The 20,157-nt window shown below is 35.4% G+C and overlaps 1 protein-coding gene across 1 annotated transcript; it reads left to right on the plus strand.

Annotated features, from left to right (window-relative positions):
- The first annotated feature begins 17,835 nt into the window (after positions 1-17,835).
- On the plus strand, positions 17,836-19,893 carry LOC113706414 (protein MODIFYING WALL LIGNIN-2-like). Its single transcript, XM_027228317.2, has 3 exons — positions 17,836-18,537; positions 18,630-18,835; positions 19,446-19,893. The coding sequence occupies exons 1-3, from the start codon at positions 18,418-18,420 to the stop codon at positions 19,687-19,689; spliced, it is 570 nt and encodes a 189-aa protein (XP_027084118.2). The 5' UTR covers positions 17,836-18,417; the 3' UTR covers positions 19,690-19,893.
- Positions 19,894-20,157: the final 264 nt, after the last annotated feature.

The following is a 20,157-nucleotide window of genomic DNA, read 5'->3' on the forward strand; positions in this document are numbered from 1 at the left end:
ATCACTAGTCCCTTTACGGCTTGTAAAATAAAGTCACTGAAGGATCAAACCCTTTATCAGGAGTTGAAATAGGGAAATTATAAATTACAATCCCATACAATAAAGAATTGCTTTTTTTTTATCCACTTGCAAATCACGCGCCGCCACCTTAATCAAGAAGATTTGTGCACAACCCATACAAGAGATCAATTGCTACTGAGAATACCAAGTAGTATCTGATGATGATTAGGAACCTACGAGATATGCATAGTCAAATTGGAAAGTCCTTAGGCCAGATTGACGTGGGAATCATATGGGGCATTGAACTCGAGTTCCCAATTTCTTCACAAATCGACTCCAAACAATAAAGCTTGCACGACTCCCTTTTCAATTGTACATGAAATTACTTTCTAACAACAATTCATACAGGATTGGGAGTCTACTCCTATCCAAATTGAAACAACCTCTCACCCGGATTCCCCGCGGACTCAACACAATGCTACTAGTATAAATAATCAAGACTGGGGTCGCATATTCACTTGTGAGAAACAACAATAATAACTTTCAGCTATTGCAGAGTTGCTTAGTCGCTGCTACCAAGGCTTTCTTGCAGCTCGTGAGTTGAGAATTGCCGTCTAGAAATTGCTACAGTTGCTAGTGCTACCAGACTGATGCTTGTTACTCGTAAATAGCCTCCATCGCATTGACCTGAAGTTGCTGCGCAAGCCGTTGCCACGAAGTCGATTGTGCTCCAATAAATATTTTCAGCTTACCAGGTACTTGAAGTCTGTTTTTCCTTTTTACTCGCAACATTTAATTGTTACAAGAAGCTTCGGTCAAGACTTTTGCATGCCAAGAATTGGTTTCGGTCAAGGCTTTTGCACGTTTCATCATTAGATGCTTCAGTCACTAAATAGCTTCGATCATAATTGTCAATAAATAGCTTTGGTCAAGGTTTTTGCATGTTTCATCATTAGAGGTTTTGAATATGATCGGTACTTGGAATTTGTTTGCCTACTCAACATGCGCTTTAGACCTGTATCTCCGACATATTTTGAGATAGTTTGGCCCTTTGATTTATCTATTAAAATAATGCCAAGAACTATTCTTACGACTAAAATTTCAATCTCAACGCTTGTACCAGTCCATTTGCACCCTAAATATTATTATCATGGATGATTGGATCTCAGCTTTATCAACTTGCTCCTTTATAGATAACCAAAATCGCGCTTGAAGGAGAGTTTTAAGTGAACTCGGAGACTTGAGAAAAAGGCAAGGTAATTCTAATTACCAAAATTTTGTAAGAATTTCCCTTCATCCTCTAACATTTTCTTTTGCAAAATTTCAGCAAGCATGCAAATTAAGCATTATGCCACGCCATTCCCACATATTTCATTGACGGATGAACGGGGAGGATTTCAAACGAAAAGTTTGTCACTACATGTTAACAAGCCAGCAATTGGTGCCTTTGCTGAGTCTTTTATACCCCTTGAAGGATGTTTTTATCTTGAGAATTGGACTAGCAAGTGGACCAGGGAAGTCGTGGCACCATCAACTTTCTCCATTACGTTGAGAGAAGAAAAAGTGATCGTATTAAACTCGTTACTTCACAATGGAGATCCAAAAATAGCCAAATTCAAGCTTCCGTTCGTGGGATTCAATATTGAGAACACTACATGGAAGATTCCTTCGTCATTCTTTGGCGAGGCGTGCTTCACCTCCCATTATTGGGAATGGGTTGAGAACATCCTTGAGAGATATAAAGAAGTGCTCACACATGCCGGTATATTTGAAACTATCTACACGTTGAGATACTCCTACGACCGCTGTGAAAATATCTTGCGAGCTTTTTTTAAATATTGGTGTCCCTCGACAAATACACTCCATACACATGTTGGAGAGTTATCCATCACACTTTGGGACCTTTATCGACTTGGTGATTTTTCGATTGATGGTTCGTTCTTTGATGAAGTTGTTCCTTTAGTACAGGAACTTCTCACTCGTGATAAAGAAAGGAAGCAACTTCTCCCTGAAAGCTACAGGTATCTCTTTTCGGCTTACTACCACCGCTGGACAAATGACCAAGGAGTATGGATGAAAGACTGGATTCGCTTCTGGTTCAAAGGAGAAGTTAGGTATAGGGCTCCTCCGAACAGGACGAATAGAAGAAAAACCACATTCAAACCAAAGATGACCTATAACCTTTCTGGAAACGTAGAGCCTCATGATCTAGTCGATACCAAGGATTTCGACGTCCCTTTTGACGCATTGAATATCTCAGGGTTTTTGAGAAAGGAAACTTATATTGTGGTATTCATAGCATGTTGGGTTTACAAATTTTTTTTACCAAGTAAAAAGGTCGATCGTATCCGCCCAAGTGCCTTCAAGGTTGCATGCTTAATGGCCACAGGGAAAAGATTTTGCCTTACAATCCCCGTTCTTACGAGCATATATCATGGGTTAAGGGAGATCTTCTACGCCCCAAACCTTGGAGAATGCGGGGTAACTTTTCCCATCCATTATGTCCATACTTGGATCGGCCAATATTTTGATGTGTATTATGAGAATAACCAAGTGAGTAGCTATCACGCGCGCATGATGAGATTTAGAGGTGAGAAAATGACAATATTTTATGGTAAATCGGAAGCTGAGAAAATCTTCAAAGAAGTGAATCCCTTGATACTTTCCAAACTGTCCTGGACTGAAAATGAAGAAAAAGTGTTGATCGACGATGGATCCTTATCATCGAGACTCACGAGTTACTTTATTAGTCAACGCTCGTACCACTTAACTTTAAGTAAGGACAATATTTTTATTATTAAAAAATATAATCCTTGCAGGTTTAGTAGACAATTTGGCTTTTGTCAGAATATTCCCAACAACTTGAAAGAGATCACTCACACTTATACTTTGGGTGAGACCATTCAATTATGAGATTCCTCAGTTCGCATGAAGACGCGATCTCGGATGACTATACCTAGCATAGGAAGTATTCATTGATCACAAAAGACTATGATGTATGGTGGTCAACACGGTCAAACAGTGTCTCTTCAATTTCCTTTAAATTCACGATTAAGATTCCTCAACAGTCATCGAAGAAGTAAGGTTACTTCCATGAATGAGCCGATACATTACAATGGAGCTATAGGGACTGGAACAGGTTTTATTGCATCTACCTTGCAGGAAGGCAAAATGACAGGCACTTGCCTGAAAAGTGTTGTCACAAAAAATAAACTTTCAAAGAATTCTCAATGGGCTCCCAAAGAGACGAACCTAACGACTCCGGTAAAGAAAGTGCCATCCACTATTCCAAAATCTTTAATAATGACTTGCATGGGAGAAGACGTTGAAATTGCCATGTTGGATGATTATGATTCTATCAAGACTATTGAAAAAGAAGGAACTCAAGCCCAGGGCACCGGATCTACCCAAAGGGAAACCCATTCATTGGCAAGCGGCAGTAATAGTCAAGATCGTCATTGGAACCGATCAAAGAAGATGATATCTTTTGATTTGGAGGAGATTTCCTTTACACTGCCATCAGTTGGAGTGTCACCGTTTAAGATAATCATCTTTTCATTTTTTTCATTTTTTGTAACCTTTTTTTTTCGTAACTTTTTCCCCTTTTTTTTAATTTCTTTTCAGTCCCCATTTCTTGAATTTCATCAAAAAAATGTTGGTACCAATTCAGCAATTGAACATGAAACTGATGATACAATTTTAAATAAGAAAGATGACGAAATCGTTATCAGTATTCTAAAACAACTTGCCCCTAATGGAGGTACCTCATCAATACATAAAAAAGAGCTGACTAGTTCGCATGAGATCCGGAAAAGACCTAAGGTAGCATTGGTCTCAGAATTTCATGGCAAAAAATTGATCTAAACGCATTGAAGGAAGAACTTGTAAAGTTTGTGGACGGATTTTCACGAACAAATTCTTGACACTCCTATTAAGAAAATCTCTTCTTTAAAAGAGTGTGCAGAGGAAAATATTGCAGAAATCACAAGGAGGGATCCCACCAATGGTCTTCCTTTAAAAGACTATTTGATAGAATTGTTTGCCAAGGTAGAGGCATATGATGTTTTGGCATTTTCATCATAGAAAAAGATGAGTAAAGAAACGCATGCAGAACTCCTTTCCAAAGTGACCGCCCAACTCAGTAGAGCCAAGGCAAAGGAAGAAAAACTAACTTGTCATCTGTAAAATCTAGAAGAGAAGTTGCAATCTATTGAAAATAGGAAAAAAGTTTTGCAATAGAAACTTATTGATTTGGAGAAACAATGCATTGAAATCAGCTTGACCATCGTTCAAAAATATGAAACCTTCAAAGAGATCCAGACTGAGATAGGCCAAACACATGATGATGCAGTGAAGGAACTTGAAGACATGAAGTCTACACTTGAATCATGTAAAATTGTTGTAGTGGAATACAAATTTGACATTTATACTTTCCACCATGTCTTTGTTTTTCCTGAATTTTTTTTAATCATTTTTTCATGTAATGATTTTTTTTTATGAATAATAAAATGATTTTCATTCCTTATCTCTTATTTTTTTTCCTAAGAGAAAAGAACTTTTAATCTTAGAATTTTATCTTCAAAGAAAAAGAAGAGACTTTTTTTTTTCCAAGGAAAAAGGGTTTGATTTAGGATGTGTAACTGAACTTAGGAGTCGTCCTCTAAACTGCTTACGTATCCCAAAAAGAGAATTAAGTCACACGTAGTTCCTGCCATTCGCATTTTAATCTCATGCGGATCAGGAGCATTTATTTGTTTACCACCTTAAACTTGGTGGAGTGTTTCAGCAGTTTGACCATATACTACACTATTGGTGGTTGCCATCCACAGTTTTAGCTCATGCAGGTCAGAAGCAACAAGTTGTTACGATAATACATAGTTCCTTTCCAGGTATTTGCCGTTGATGGGGCCAACCCTTAATCCATTCTCAGCAACCAATTTATATGAACCATTCGTATACACTTCTCGAACAACATATGGACCATCCTACTTAGGAGTAAACTTCCTTTGTCCGCCATGAGTGAGAATGATCGGTTTTCGAACAGCGAGTACTAACTCTCCAATTTGAAAAGAATGTGGCCGGACATGCTTATTGAATGCTTTTGAAAGGCGGGCTTGATGACACTCAATTCGATGTTGAGTTTTCAATCTCTTTTCGTCGAGTGATTCTAACCCCTCTTGAATCGCAATTCTTAGCGATGATATTTGACACTCAAGTGGAAGAATAGATTCAACACCGTAAACAAGCAAGTATGGGGTTGCTTGCGTAGGAGTTCGAAAAGTAGTTATGTATGTCCAAAGCGCTTCTTTAATTCGAACATGCTAATCTCTTTTCGAATTATCCATGATTTTCTTCAACAGATTACATAATATCTTGTTGAATGCTTCAGTGAATCCATTTGCAGCAGCATAGTACATGGAAGAGTTGTATTGTTTGAAATGAAACTTTTCGCAAAACTTATTCATTGTCACATTGCAAAAAGGTTTACCATTATCGGTGATGATATAACGTGGGACTCTATACCGAAAATGATGTGTAAACGAATGAAATCCACTACATTCTCTTTTTTGACCTCTCTTAGCGGAACTGTTTCAGCTCACTTTCAGAAATAATCTGTAGTTGCCAAAATGAAGATATGTCTACCAGAAGATTTTGAAAGTGGTCTAACTATATCCAAATCCTATGCATCAAACGGCCAAGAAACCACAGTTGGGTGCAATGGTTCAGGAGGTTGATGGATGAAATTGCTATGGAATTGACAAACTTGACATCTTCTAGAAAAGTTGATGCAGTTCTTCACTATCATTGGCCAGTAGTATCCCATTTTTTTAATGCGAAAGTGTAATTTCGGACCAGATTGATGAGCACCACATATCCCAGAGTGAGCCTCCTCCATTGCTTGCATGGCATCATCTTCTCCAAAATATCGTAGAAATACTCCATTTTGATTTCGATGAGAAGGTAGAGTGATCATGAACGCTACCTTTGCTAAAGAATTAGCTTGTTGGTTGAAATTTCTAGGGATATGTTCTATAGTGACATTGTCTAAACATCTCATGAGTTGTCTTGCATACTTATAATTTGGAATCAATTCAGGTTTTTTGACATCATAGAAGTTGATTTATCACTAATTTTGAATTACCATAGACTTTAAGATGCAACTGCTTCATGTCTACAGCCGTTTCAAAATCGAGAATTAACGTCTGATATTCGGCCACATTATTTGAATACTGGCGTGTTAAAGTGAAATAGTACGGCAATATATTTGCTTCAAAAGTATAAAAGACAACTCCCGCACCAACTTCATCACGGTGAGCAGCTCCATCAAAATACATCGACCACGGAGATTCGACCACAAACACTTTTTCATAGGGGAATATCAGTCAACTCTCACTCGACAGGTATGGGATAATCGGCTAGAAAGTCTGCCAATACTTGCCCTTTGACAGCTTTCGCAGATACATAAATAATTTTGAATTGTTGAAATCGAAGGTACTATCTCGCAAGTCGATCGGACAGTACAGGTTTTACCATGACATATTTAACGGGATTGGATTTGGATATGAGTCGAACAGTGTGTGCTTGAAAATAATGTTTCAACTTGTGAATGCCAAATATAAGTGCTAAACACAACTTCTCGATGGATGTGTAATTTAACTCATTAGATGTCATCATCCGGCTCAAGTAATACAATACATTCTCCTTACTTTTATCATTTTTTGAGCAAGTAAAGTCCCAACCGACCGCTCTTGGGTGGAAATATAGAGGATCAATGAATTTTCTGGAATTGGCGCAGCTAACACAGGGGGATTCATGAGATGCATTTTAATACTTGTAAAAGTATTTCTACAAGTTTCATTCCACTCGAAGGGTACCTCTTTTTTCATTAGTCGACTAAAAGATTGGCATCATCCAACCAAATTAGAGATAAACCTCCGGATGTAAGCCAATTTTTCTTGAAGACTATTCAATTCATGGATATTTCGTGGTTCAGACATGTTCACAATGACATCAATTTTAGATCGATCGACCTTTATACTCCGTTGATGAACGATGAAACCGAGAAACTTGTCAGAAGTGACTCCGAATGCGCACTTCAGAGGATTCATCTTCAGTTGGTATCTCCGAGGGTGTTAAAAACTTTTTGAAAGTCTTGAATATGATCTTCTCGCTTCTTTGATTTCACCACAAGATCGTCAACGTAGCACTCCACATTTCTATAGAGCATATCATAAAAATTCTTTACATTACCCTTTGATATGTCGCTCCAGCATTTTTCAAGTCAAACGGCATCACTTTATAGCAATAAATTCCCTTGACAGTGCAAAAGGCAGTGAGCTCCTCATCTTCGACTGCCATGCGTATTTGATTGTAGTCAAACGATCCATCGAGAAACGATAATGCTTTATGTCCTGTTGTAACATCTACTGTCAATTCTGTGATGGGGAGCGGAAAATCATCTTTGGGACAAGCCTTATTTAAGTCTCAAAAATCTACACAAATTCGGATTTGCCCATTCTTCTTCCTCATAGGGACAATGGTTGAAATCCACGTTGGATATTTCATTTCCCATATGAATCTAATCTCAATCAATCTATTTATCTCATTTTCTATCAGAGGAATCAATTCGGGCCGAAAGCATCTTTGAATTTGTTTGACAGGTTTTGTTCCTCGCTTGACAGACAAATTATGAACAGCGATCCTTGGATCCAAACCAGGCATTTTTGAATAATTTCAGGCAAAGATATCCCTGAACTCAAGCAGTAAATCAACATACTCTTTCTCTTCTTCAGGAGTCATACAAGAGCTTATGTTAATTGGGCGAGAATTGTCATTTGTACCAAACTTAATCTCCTTTAGCATATCGACTGTATTTTTTACTCCTTATTCAAGTTCAGGAGGAGCGTCATCCGTATCTTCTTTTTTTTCTTCAGGATCACTGATCGTAATATAATGGCAAGAAGCAATACTTTCTTGGTCCTGTTCTTCAAAGATGGTTTCGATTCTTACGTTAAACAAGTTTTCATAATTCATAAAGAAGTTGGAAACTCGTTTTCTCGAGCCATTCTTCTTTATTGGAGTAAGATCTTCCTCCTTGACGACTTGGTATCCTTGTTTTTTGCTGCCCAATCTCTCATAGACGGGCGGTTTCAAATTTTTTGGCTATGGGCCGAGTCTATCGAACACAGAAGTACGTTTTGACTTATTTCTCAATCTGTTGAAAATAGACCTTTTTCGACTTGTGATTTCCATTTTTTCGTTCACATAGTTACAACTTGTCCTTTTGATCATTATACGAATAGGAGAGAGCGATTGATAACCAAGACCCATTAATGAACTTTCAACATTATAGCCTCTTTCTTTCAACATTTTCTGTGTATGAGTCAATCCTTGCGTTTTCTCGCTAGTCACTTCAGGAGGGAGTTTGCCCAATGCATTCTTCTCATTTGGGTTATAACCCGCCTTAGTAAGAAGTCTATATGCATTTGGATCAAAACTTTCTTGAGTCCGATTAGTTGATAGGGAGTAATGTTCCACTGCAGGTTCTTCTTTGGGATGGACAAACCCTTGCAAATTCACTTTTTCACTTTTAATATGTTCTATTTTGGTGAGCGGAACATTTAATGCGTCATTTCTGATAAAAGAAGACTGACCTTCTTCTCTCTTTGATTTTGAAATATAACGTAAAATGGGTACTTTAAAATCTTGACTTTCTTCTTTTACTGATTATTTTCTTTTTGCTTCTTTTTGAAGATAAAATTTGGCGTCGGCAAAATGAGTTTCGGTCTCAGTGAAAGGTTTATCATCGGCAGTAAATTTCTTAACTATACCGTCTCGACAATATTTGAAACATTGATGAAAAGTAGACGGTATAATTTCATTCTCATGAATCCAGAGTCTTCCCAAGAGCATGTTGTAAAAGATTTTGGCTTCAATGATATGAAATAACGCACTTGAAGACAACTCACCAATGAGCAATTCAAGTCTTATGAGGCTAATTGCTCTTTGCCCCATTGGTTAAATTCTTGGATCATGAAAATTCTTGGATCATGAGGCGGCTCTGAAAGAGTTCATTGCTTGAGATTCTTAATTCTTTCATAGCACGTACGGACATGATATTGACAGCAGATCCCCTATCAATGAGTATCCGATTCATCTTCTGTTCTCGGACATATGCACTAACAAACAAAGATCGATTGTGGGTTTTGAATTCAACAGTTAAATCGTTATCATAAAAAATGATAGTCGTTGCACAATCCACTAGTGATTTATCATTGATTTAGAGTTTTTTTTCTCAAATTCAGTGCCAATTTGTGTGACCTGAGGATTTTTAGCTTTGATGACATTACTAGAAGTGGAATCATCAACATCGTCACTTAAATACCCCTTGGGTATAAATTCTCTCAGTGTCAGGGCTGTTGAATCTCTTGAAGGAGTTGAAAATCTGAAGGAATTGGTGTTGTGGTCATTCCTTTTTATTTCTTTGTTGCATCTCATTGTTTCATTATCGAACGAATGCTTTTTGAAAAGATGTATTTTTTTAATTTTGGTTTGCAAGTCCTCTTTCGAGTGACTAAAGTCCACCCTTCGTTGTCATCTTCAATAACGTCTTCAATTGAGGATTTTTCAAGCTCATTAGACAAAGTACTGCTTGATGTGGATAAAATTTCTATCGGACAACACATAGACCCAAACATCATTATTGTTTGGTTTGCCGATACTTTATCCTCCTCGAGAAGGATTTTTCCTTGATGGACCAATTTCATAATTTTGTCTTTAAAAACAAAGCATTTTGTGAGAGGGTAGCCAATCAAGCGATGATAACAGCAATAATTTGGATCATTGACTTGACTGGCTTCCTCTGAGCGTTTCATGTTGGAAAGTTCAAGGAGCTTCTCCTTGAAAAGATCATCAAACATCCCCTATAAATTAGATTCAAGGAAGGGGTATTTCTTTTCTTGCATCTCTTTTAGAGTGGGTCTTCTTACTGGTCTATTTTGGGAGGAATCTAAACTCTCAGTGACCTTTCGGCTCACTTTGGTAGTAATTTTCATGGGAGCCGTGTTTATGATCATGGACTCCTTACTACCAAGTCTTGAAGGAAGTTTGCTCCCTTTTTTATTTTCTTGTCTTTCATTGCCTTGACGAGACGGTTGTACTCGCGAAGCTTGAACAAGAAACCCGTCAGTTGCATTGGCAGTGATACTTAATTCCATGTCATGAGCACGAGTAGCTAATTCTTCAAATATGTTTGGACGTATGCCTTGTAGAATGTAACTTAAGTTCCAATGCATTCCTCAAGTGCACATTTCTATGGCAGAGGGTTCAGATAGTCTGTCTTTGCAGTTAAGACTCAAATTTCTCCACCTATCGATGTAGTTTACCACAGGTTCATCATTCCATTGACGAGTATTAGTCAATTCTAGCATACTAATGGTTCTTTTAGCGCTGTAGAAACAATTCAAGAACTCTTGCTCAAATTGTTCCCAACTATCAATAGACCCCGGTGTGAGATCAGTGTACCAATCAAATGCATTGTCCTTCAAGGACCGAACAAACTGTTTGACTAGCAGGTCACCATAAGTTCCAACATTATTGCAGGTCTCGATGAAATGGGTCACATGTTGTTTTGGACTATCTTTTCCATCGAACTGTTGAAACTTAGATGGTTGATATCTAGCAGGTATTGCTAGGTTGTCAATTCTAGCAGTGTAAGGCTTGCAGTAGGTAAAGTTTGACTTTGAACCACCCTCATTTTTGTCTTTAATCATGTCTTTAACAAGTTTCTTCAGTTGTTCCACGGGGATAGTTCCATCGGCGGTCACATATACTTCCTTCACCTTATCCTTGCCTTTAGATAAGGGAATTTCATGCTCTTGGTGCTCCTTAGGTTTCGCATGGCTTCCTTCAAGAGTGTGATCTTTTTGGGTAAGCAGTTGATCGATAAGAGCATCTTGGTCCTTGATGTGTTTCATCATGATTTCCATCATTTTGGACATGTTCGAAACTTGTTTTTCGAGATTTAAAGTGTTTGTCATCATAGCAGGCATTGCAGCAGAAGAAGCAGCAGAATCTTTAATAGAAAATCTTGATTGAAGAGTTTCATGGGAAGAGGCTAATCCGGTGCTTGATGAATCATCATCATGCTTAGAAAATTTGGATTCGGATCCAAATTCGAGCATGGCAAGAACCTTCTCAATCGAGACAGAAACGTCTTCGATCCCCACCGTGGAAGAATAGCTCATTGATGATGTTGAACCAAAGACGGAAGTTGACATCGATAGAACTTCCATGCTACTTTGGGTGGAGGTTCTCGTCATACTCCTTGTCACAGGACCAATAGCTCGGGTATTGGTGGCAACATGTGCAGCTTCCAGAACAGGCTTAGCATCAGTAGCCTTGTAACGTGCAATCATGATTTTGTTGTTCTTTGGTGCCATTGGCGATATATATAGTTGAATATTTGAAGAGAAGAGATGGAAGGCAGAGATGGTCCCATCGGACGTGCCAAAAATTTGTATGCGATTAAAATTTCAAGTCTGCAAAAGACAAGAAAAAAGAAATACAAGACAAATATGTAATATATAAATTTGAAAAAAATATATGGGTACAATCTGTGAAATTTTCTCGAACTTATAGAGAGCTTCTTCGATTCTTCTTCTCGAACGTCAATCCAAGGGTTTCACAGCTTGTTCTTGGATCAACCATCGACTCCTCCAAATCTTGATATGGAAGATTTGAAGAACTTGAAAATATTTGAAGGTTTAAGCCTTGATATATGGAAGACTTGAAGAGTTTGATGACCCAGACCTTCGTAGCTGGGAGTTTCAATACTTGAGCGTATGAGATGCCTCTAAATGTGTCTCTGTGTGTCCCTTGATTTGATAGAGAGACCCCTATTTATAACTATAGTATGAGGTAGAGGTTGAAAACCTGTATACTACTTTACTTGCAAGACGTGCAGTCATATTAGAACTGTGCCAGCTTAAATATTATCTATTTATTTTGTATTTATTAATAAAGAGATAATACCAATAAGTAGTCTCTTGATTGGCCAAACTTGTAGGGACTTATGACGTGGCGTCGTTTGATTGGACAAATTATTGCAGTATATAAGAAATATACTTAGATTAAATAACACTAAATATTATCCCTTTAATAAGAAATAAATATTTAGATATTTATCCAATAGACATGTGATATGATATGATTTGGTTGGTGGAGTTATCCCTGCAATTTGAATTGATTTGGAACACCTCAACTTGACACATGGCGAAATGTAATTGGCCATTTAATAACCAATCTTTATAGGTGTATATGGCATATGGCAATATCCAATTGGATAAAAATAATGTATAGACCGATGGTAATTTTTGCAATTTAATTAAAATTCCATTGTCTATACTAACAAATTAGCCTAACAAATAGTCTAATTCCAAATTCTAAAACCAAGTAATTCCATCATCATAGTTATAAAATTACTTTTCCCAAAACATGCATTTAATTCTGAAGATTCGTTCCATCCTCCATAAATATTCTCATCATATGATTCCATGAAATGGTCAAACTCACAATCAAATGCCCTTATGTTTGCATAATTTTCAACATAAGATACTATGGTTTGATTCCATATAAGTGGTTCAACTCCTACTATATGAGCCACATTATGGCTTTGAAGAAAATCCTTAAGGGAGATTTAGGCATGGATGGGATTAATTGAGTTTAAGAGAAGAAAGACAGCATTATAACTATAGAGATCTTCAAGAAATTTATTTTGCCAAAAACCAAAATTCTATTTACAACTAATCACACCATAACTTCAAACCTAATGTTCACACCTTCTCAAAACAAAATAATATAGTCTACCATCAAATCTTCAAACATGTTAACATCTTAAATACAGAGAAGAAACTCTATCTTTATAGCAAAATCATAACTTAAAACATATTTATGTATATAGTACGTACACCTAGCATTTCTTTGGATCCATCATGAGCACTATGTTAACATGTATGTGGCTCATATCGCACGTACACCTAGCATTTCTTTGGATCTTATCGCACGTACTATGTTGGGTTTGTGTGAATCGACTCCGTAGTCCTGGCGAGAGCTGGACAGGCGGTTCGCTGAACCCTTTGGTTTGCCTTAGGGTGAGATGGGGCTGTCACATTTTTGTTATCAGACGTGTGTGAATATTTTAATATCTGAACTCATTAAATTTAAATATTAAATTAAATTATCAAACATGGCCTTAATCTTTAACCTATTTATACTGTTTCATAAATATCCATAACTAAATGCTCAATGAGCTAAATTGTATAATTTTGACCTTCTATCTTTTCATCCAAAAAAGAAATAGAACCTATGATTTAGTTAACTTAAAATTGTTAGGTGTGAAAATAATAATAATTATTTTTAAATCAAATTAATATAAAAGATGAAGTATATTATGAAAAACATTACAATCCAATACAAAAAAGTGAGAGGCAAAAAACAACAAAATTATGAAGGAGTAGAAAGTGGAAAGTGATAAAATTATATGACAGAGTAAAAGGATGTGTTGAGTATGAAGAGGCTATAAAAGTCATTAAATAGGAAGAGAAGGGAAGTATAAAGCCATTAGACAGAGAATATTAGATTGTTTAATTAGATAAGGATTTTGAACATAATTAACAAACAATAGTAAATTTGATAGATAAAAAAAAAGGTAGTTGAAATAAATATATTGATTCTAATCAGAATAAAGTATTCAGTTACGATTCTTGTGCTGAAAAAAATGCACACAAGTTCACTTTAACATATGAATTTTTATTTATCAAATACCCAAAACTTCCGAATGTCTGAAAAGATTCGCTTTCAGCACTTTTTATGTTATCAAATAAACCCAATCTTACTATGCATTTTTACGTTATATATAAATTGAGAATGATATATGTCATTTCCTATGGTTATTGAATTATTTATTCTTTAATAAATTTGATTTATGTTGTCCGATTGGTATATAATAGTTAAATATTCAAATCCCTATACAACACGTACATAGGTTGGTACAAACCCAACCTTGATTGGAAGAACTCGTAAACCACACATCCGGATCTAGATGAATTACTAGAGTTTGAATAGCGGAAGAAACCCTTAGACCCAACTAACCCTCGAGTTGTGAACTTATTGATATAATCTCAACCCATAATGAACGAATTAGAGAACCTGGTTTTGGTATAAGACACCACAATCAAGTGCGTTTCTTGATTGATAAAGTCAACGAACACTAGAGCCTAACTCTAAATATTCAAAAGAAACTTGCAACAAGCCTTAAAGAGAAAAAAAAAACTGTCAATTTTCATCCATGGAATTTCAGTCCCCTATTTCTGAAATAACGTAGCCTTTAAATAGGGTTTACAACAAATGAAACCCTAATCCTAATTGAATTTGGAAAATTAATTGACTAAGGCCTAGCCGATCCTAAAATTCTATTTGTCTTAGGACTCTTAAACAACTTAAGAAACAACTAAGTGACTAAACTTTGCTCAACATGAGCAAGTCACAAATTATTCCTAATTAAGACAACTAAACGACAAAACATTAAAACCATAAACTCTAACTAACGATTGTAAGAATCAATTATCTACTAAGCTTCATTCGACCAACTAAATTCGGCCAACTAAACTAAGATCAAGGATCCGAATTAATGAAGGCTTCATCAAGAGGTTTCACCTTCACGTCTTTCCACTTGAATAACTGAGAATTCCTTGATCAGCTTGCTTGACTATGAACACTAGCTTCAACAACAAGCGAATCACCTTGAACAAGAATAGAGGAAATAACTTCAACTTCAACACTTGAACTTGAGTCTTGGATTGCATCATAAGTTCAAATGTTCAAACCCTTCCTTAAATTATTTTATATCACTTGTAGTTCGTGCATAGCACGGATATAATACTAGTTTAATAAAAGTTAATATTTCATATACTGATAGTACTGACTGTGTACGCACCATTATGCATGGTTAGATGCACAGTACTTGTAAAATTTGGATTTCAGATTTAAATTTATATTAATTGGTATGCATCCAATGGTAATAGTGTCTATACTATTAACATATAGAAAATTATTATTGAGTCAATCACTCATTATCTGCTAGCAGCACTTACTATTGGGGAATGTCACTCTTCCTTCTACAGAGTACCAATTTTACACTAATGGAGAAAAAATAGAGAATTAATTGGACTTTGTAGAATGAATCTATTGATGTAAAAAAATAACTTTTTCATGATTGCACAAAGTTAGTTATGTCATGCTACCCTTTGTGTGAAATAAGCAGTCCATGAAAACATAATGCATACAGATTATTTCGAGCTTGCTTATATGAAGAAAATTGTTAATACAATTTCACCAAGCTGGAAAAAGTTTCATCAACGAACACATAAATAAAGTAATATATAAAAGATCGATGAACATAAAAAGAAAAGTTTTATCTAGCTTGTGTTTATTACTTTATCAAAAGGTTCATAGATGATTTTTTTTTTTTTTTTTGTAGTTTGGAAGAAATGCATTAACTATTTTCTTCAAATAAGCAAACATGTATCAATAGTGAACCAATGAGGTTTAGTTTGCCATCAGCTTCTATTTTTGTCATTTAGTTGAACAATAGCCATTGAAACAATATTCACATGGTTATTGGTTAGTAGGTGTGGGCAAAAACACCCGTTGACCCACTAATCCATGGAACTCGTTTCGATTCATTTCAAAAATTAGGGTACCTGATCTACTTTTTTTGTTCGGGACAAAGGAGGGTTGGGTATCCACTAAAAAGCAAGGCAGATTTGGGTTATAAGTTTGAGAACTGCGGGTGTGCACACACACACACAAAATATCATTTTTAGATATAACTTAACAATTTCATTTAGCAAATTGTATACCAATTACGGGGTAAATTGAATATAAAATTTTTACAAGATTGATTTGGAAAATTCATGACCTTAATTTTTTGGAATAAAGTTTAATTGTTCTAGAAAATTTATATAATTCTTATCACACTCTTTTCACATTTTTATCTTATTAAAATAATTACTCCTAATGTTAAAATTTCATGTTTCTCTCAAAAGTATATGATTAAGAACCTTGAAGTTGAAGAACGAATAGAAAGTTTTATTAATTCATAACGGAGTTTGTTTAACAAATTTTAATATAATTTTATTGGTTTTGGATTTATTTTTAAATTATTTTGCCAGCTTCTTTGCATGAAAAATTTTATTTTATTTTATGTATTTGTTGATGCTCAGATGAAGATGTGAAATACAAAGATCAAATTAGTACATCATTCTTTATTTAAAAAAAAAATTAAATGATGAAAGGGCACGATGTGTACCCGGTGATTTGGGTGATATGAGGGGTTGGTAAATGTTAGAAAATAGTTAATTTGCAAGGTGCAGTGTGAATCAATCAAATGCTTTATCAAGTGGGTACCCAACCCGTGCCTATCCTTAATTAGTGGGTGTGACTCAACCGATAAGTTGCTTATAATTAAATTTGGGAAAGAAAATGATATGTTTAAAAATGCATGGGATCAATTTGTATCCTTTTAAATGCGGGGATAAAAGTAAACATTTTCTAAAATTTGAGGGACGAAATTATTGATTTCCTTTATAGTTTTGGTGGGAAAGAATTTGATTTTCCCATTCAGCCCTTGGAATAATAAGTACTTGGTTGGACCGTGCCATTCTTCACTGAAAACTTGAGCGGAACGGTTTCTAAGACAAAACAGGTACGTTTTTTGGATGTGATAGATTATTTGCTTCATTTCGAGTTTAAAGCGCAAAAAAAAAAAAAAAAAAGAAAAAAAAAAGTGAAGGACAAAATACATCATTTTTTTTTGTCTAAATCACAATTTCAAAAGTCTAGGCACTAGGCACAAATAGATACTATAACATTATTATGAGAAAGGACTCTGTGCGATTGGGTTTTTATATTGTTTAGTCCAGTTATTATACTTTTTACATTATTTGGTATATAATTATATTGTATTGTTGTATTTCAAAATAAAAGTAGTATATATGAATAAAATACTTGACATATATTCGATACAACAGTATAATATATTTATACACCAAAAATTCGATCCGATTATTATACTTTTTATATTATTTGATACATAATTACGTTATATTATTGTATTCGAAATAAAAGTGATATATATGAATAAAATGCTCGACATATATTCGGAACAACATATTATAATAGATTTATATACCAAAAATTTGAACACGACAACAATCAATCGGATAGAATCGCATCAAACACAACCACATTGAATCCTTGTCCCAGAAGTCAAGCCAGTACCAAAGGGTTTGGGTCACTCTCCCCCAGTAGGAGTTAAGCCTAAATTTTGGTACCACCACATTGTTCAGATTATATGGATTTGAATTGATCCAATGGTGTACCTAAATATATGTGGAAATTTCAAAGAAGCTGCAGGAACTTTCTATCTTCTTACTTGAGTGAGGTGCTTAGTATAACATAAACTTATTTCCTTCTTATTTCGCCTCACCATTGTGTTACATTTTGCATAAGTTTCTGTTTCTTACTAAAGCAAATTTTTCTTTAAAAAGTCCCATAATTACTCTTCTTTACCTTTTCGCAAGACCCACAAATTGCTTGCCATACAAAATTCCAAAAATATCATTTGGTTGAAGTTATATTATCATTTCTTACATTGTACTCCAAAAATCAATTAATCATCATAAAGATTGCCTTAATTGATAGATATTAGTTGGAGGAACAATCATGACCCTTTATTCTGTGTTGGATAATGCTTACTAAAATTCCTTCCTCGGACATACCTTCCTTAAGTTTTACCCAAGAAACCCAACCCACATGTGCCTGTGCTGCTTTGCATTACTTTCTTCCTCCCTTATACCAACCCAATAAACCAATGGAGCGGTTAAGGACTTTGGAGTTTGACCTGTTCAATGCCAACTGAGAAAAGATTACCATTCTGATGCAAAAGATAAGCCCCACAAAAAACTTCCACAAACCTTCCATAACAAAAAACTGTCTAAATACACTCAAGAATGGTGCTTTATTTTCCAAGCACTGAACAGTTTGAAGGATTTTTCTCCATCAAAAGTCCCAAAATCCTCATCCTCAAGGCAAGAAGACTTGGGGACCAACCGGCCACAATTCCCGGACAAGATTGGCAGTTTGGCACGAGCAAGAGCATAGAAGAATATCAAACAACTCTTCTTCTTCTTCTTCCTCTTCTTCTTCTTCTTTCCGAATATCCCCTTTGAGAAAACATCAAGGCTTCTTGACTTCTTCTCTTTGGTTTTGTCTGCTCTTTCCCCACTTGAATACAATTACAACCCCTGTCCAAAAGTTCAAGAAAATTGGAAACGCACAGTCACATACTGGCTCATCATGGTTAATATGGAAAGACACCACTGCAGCTATGCAGTAATACTATTGCTTTCCCTTATCATCATCCTTGGCCTCATCTCTTTTTCTTTGTGTTTTGCTGCTGAATTCAAGAGATCAAAGGTATGGTTTATGTGAAATTGTACATATCCATTTCAAAATTGTTTTTGTGTATGTGGATTTTCTCAATTCTGTTTTGTGTTTTTCTGGTGTAGAAAGAGGACCTTAGATTTAATGGGAAGCTTTGTTACTTAGCAGGAAGTCAAGGATTTGATTTGGGAGTTGCAGCCTTAGTGTTTCTGTTCATTGCTCAAATCATTGGAAACCTTCTTGTTTGCTGCAAGTTTTGGTCAAGAAGCCATGAAAGAGGCTGCAAGACAAAGCAACCAAAGATAGTCATCATTTCTTTAGTTCTTTCATGGTACATTACTTCATCTCCATTCACAAAATCCCATCCCCCAGAATTTGAGATTTTCTCTGTGAATCATTACATGTATCAATTATATGACTAAGTAATAATCTGGAATTTTATTTTACTTTTGCCTTTTCTTTAACTATGATTCGACATATATCTAAAAAACTCGAGTAGTCAAAGCTTTATTTCTTAGTCTTGAATGAGGGCTGGGTTCTCACTCCCTAATAAACTTCTTATATTTGGTTTTTGGGGGCACAATAAAATATGAAAACAGCTCCACATGGGAACAGATAATTTGTCACCAAATCAACAATTTAATGATTCTGTTGACAAATCCAATGGACAAGAACCTACGAACGTGGACAGCTATAAGGATATAAAGTTTAAATTTCATAGTTAGCATCAAGAAGAAACCTTTGTCATCCCTCCTAGTTTTATTTATTTTTTGGATTATTAATAAAATTAGGACTGACATCCCTCCCCGTATGTGAGATGAGATTTGTCCAAAAAAATAAAAAGAAACCTTAGTTACCATGAGATTTATCTTGAATATATATATATATATTAATAGCACTCCTACCATTTTAGAAGTTCATTAATTAATTGGCGTGCGCAGGATCAGCTTTGGAGTCACTATTATATTATTAGGTGCAGCTGCCAGCATGAGTAAGAGTCAACCCTATGGAGAAGGATGGTTAGATGGGGAATGCTACGTTGTTAAGGATGGAATTTTTCTTGGCTCAGCAATTTTGATTTTGATTACTTTAGGTACAACAATTTCTTCGATTATCATTACAATAAGAAGGAGACAAGCCGAAAAAGAAGGCAGAAAAGTGCATGCACAAGCCGAATCTGCCTAGCAAAATAATAGATTTTTTTTTTTTGAAAATTCTTTTTTCTGTTTTAAAACAAGTGCTAGAGAAAGGAGTATACTTCCCTTCCCCTAATAAGGGCGAGAATTTCCATTGAAACGCAAAAAAAAAATTTAAATTAAATCCATTACTTCTAAATTGACAGTGACAAAAGCTGAAATTTAGTACACTATGTGGAGTTGTATTTTTTAATTATATTTCATATTGTATGCCATGCTTATAATATAGAATTGTAAAAAAAGATATATGAAAGGGCAGTTACAAAATAGACAAATACCACCGTCAAATAGTTCTTAGCAATATTAGTAATATGTAACTGTGCTATTATATATTATAGATTATTATTGTGCAGAATTTACATTAAACCTTTAATTAAGAAAAGAGAAAAGTGTGACAAGGGACAAGTCTCAAGCATAAACTACCATATATTGCTGGAAACCTTTGATGCCCGGATTT

This window comes from Coffea arabica, chromosome 8c (assembly GCF_036785885.1).
Source record: "Coffea arabica cultivar ET-39 chromosome 8c, Coffea Arabica ET-39 HiFi, whole genome shotgun sequence".
Taxonomy (NCBI): Eukaryota; Viridiplantae; Streptophyta; class Magnoliopsida; order Gentianales; family Rubiaceae; genus Coffea; species Coffea arabica.

What these genes read in the sequence shown, in the direction of transcription:
- LOC113706414 (XM_027228317.2), top strand. Translation starts at nt 18,418, where the DNA reads ATGGTTAATATGGAAAGACACCACTGCAGCTATGCAGTAATACTATTG. An exon ending in CTGAATTCAAGAGATCAAAG is followed by an intron (nt 18,538 to 18,629) that starts GTATGGTTTATG and finishes TTTCTGGTGTAG; the next exon opens with AAAGAGGACCTTAGATTTAA. An exon ending in ATTTCTTTAGTTCTTTCATG is followed by an intron (nt 18,836 to 19,445) that starts GTACATTACTTC and finishes TGGCGTGCGCAG; the next exon opens with GATCAGCTTTGGAGTCACTA.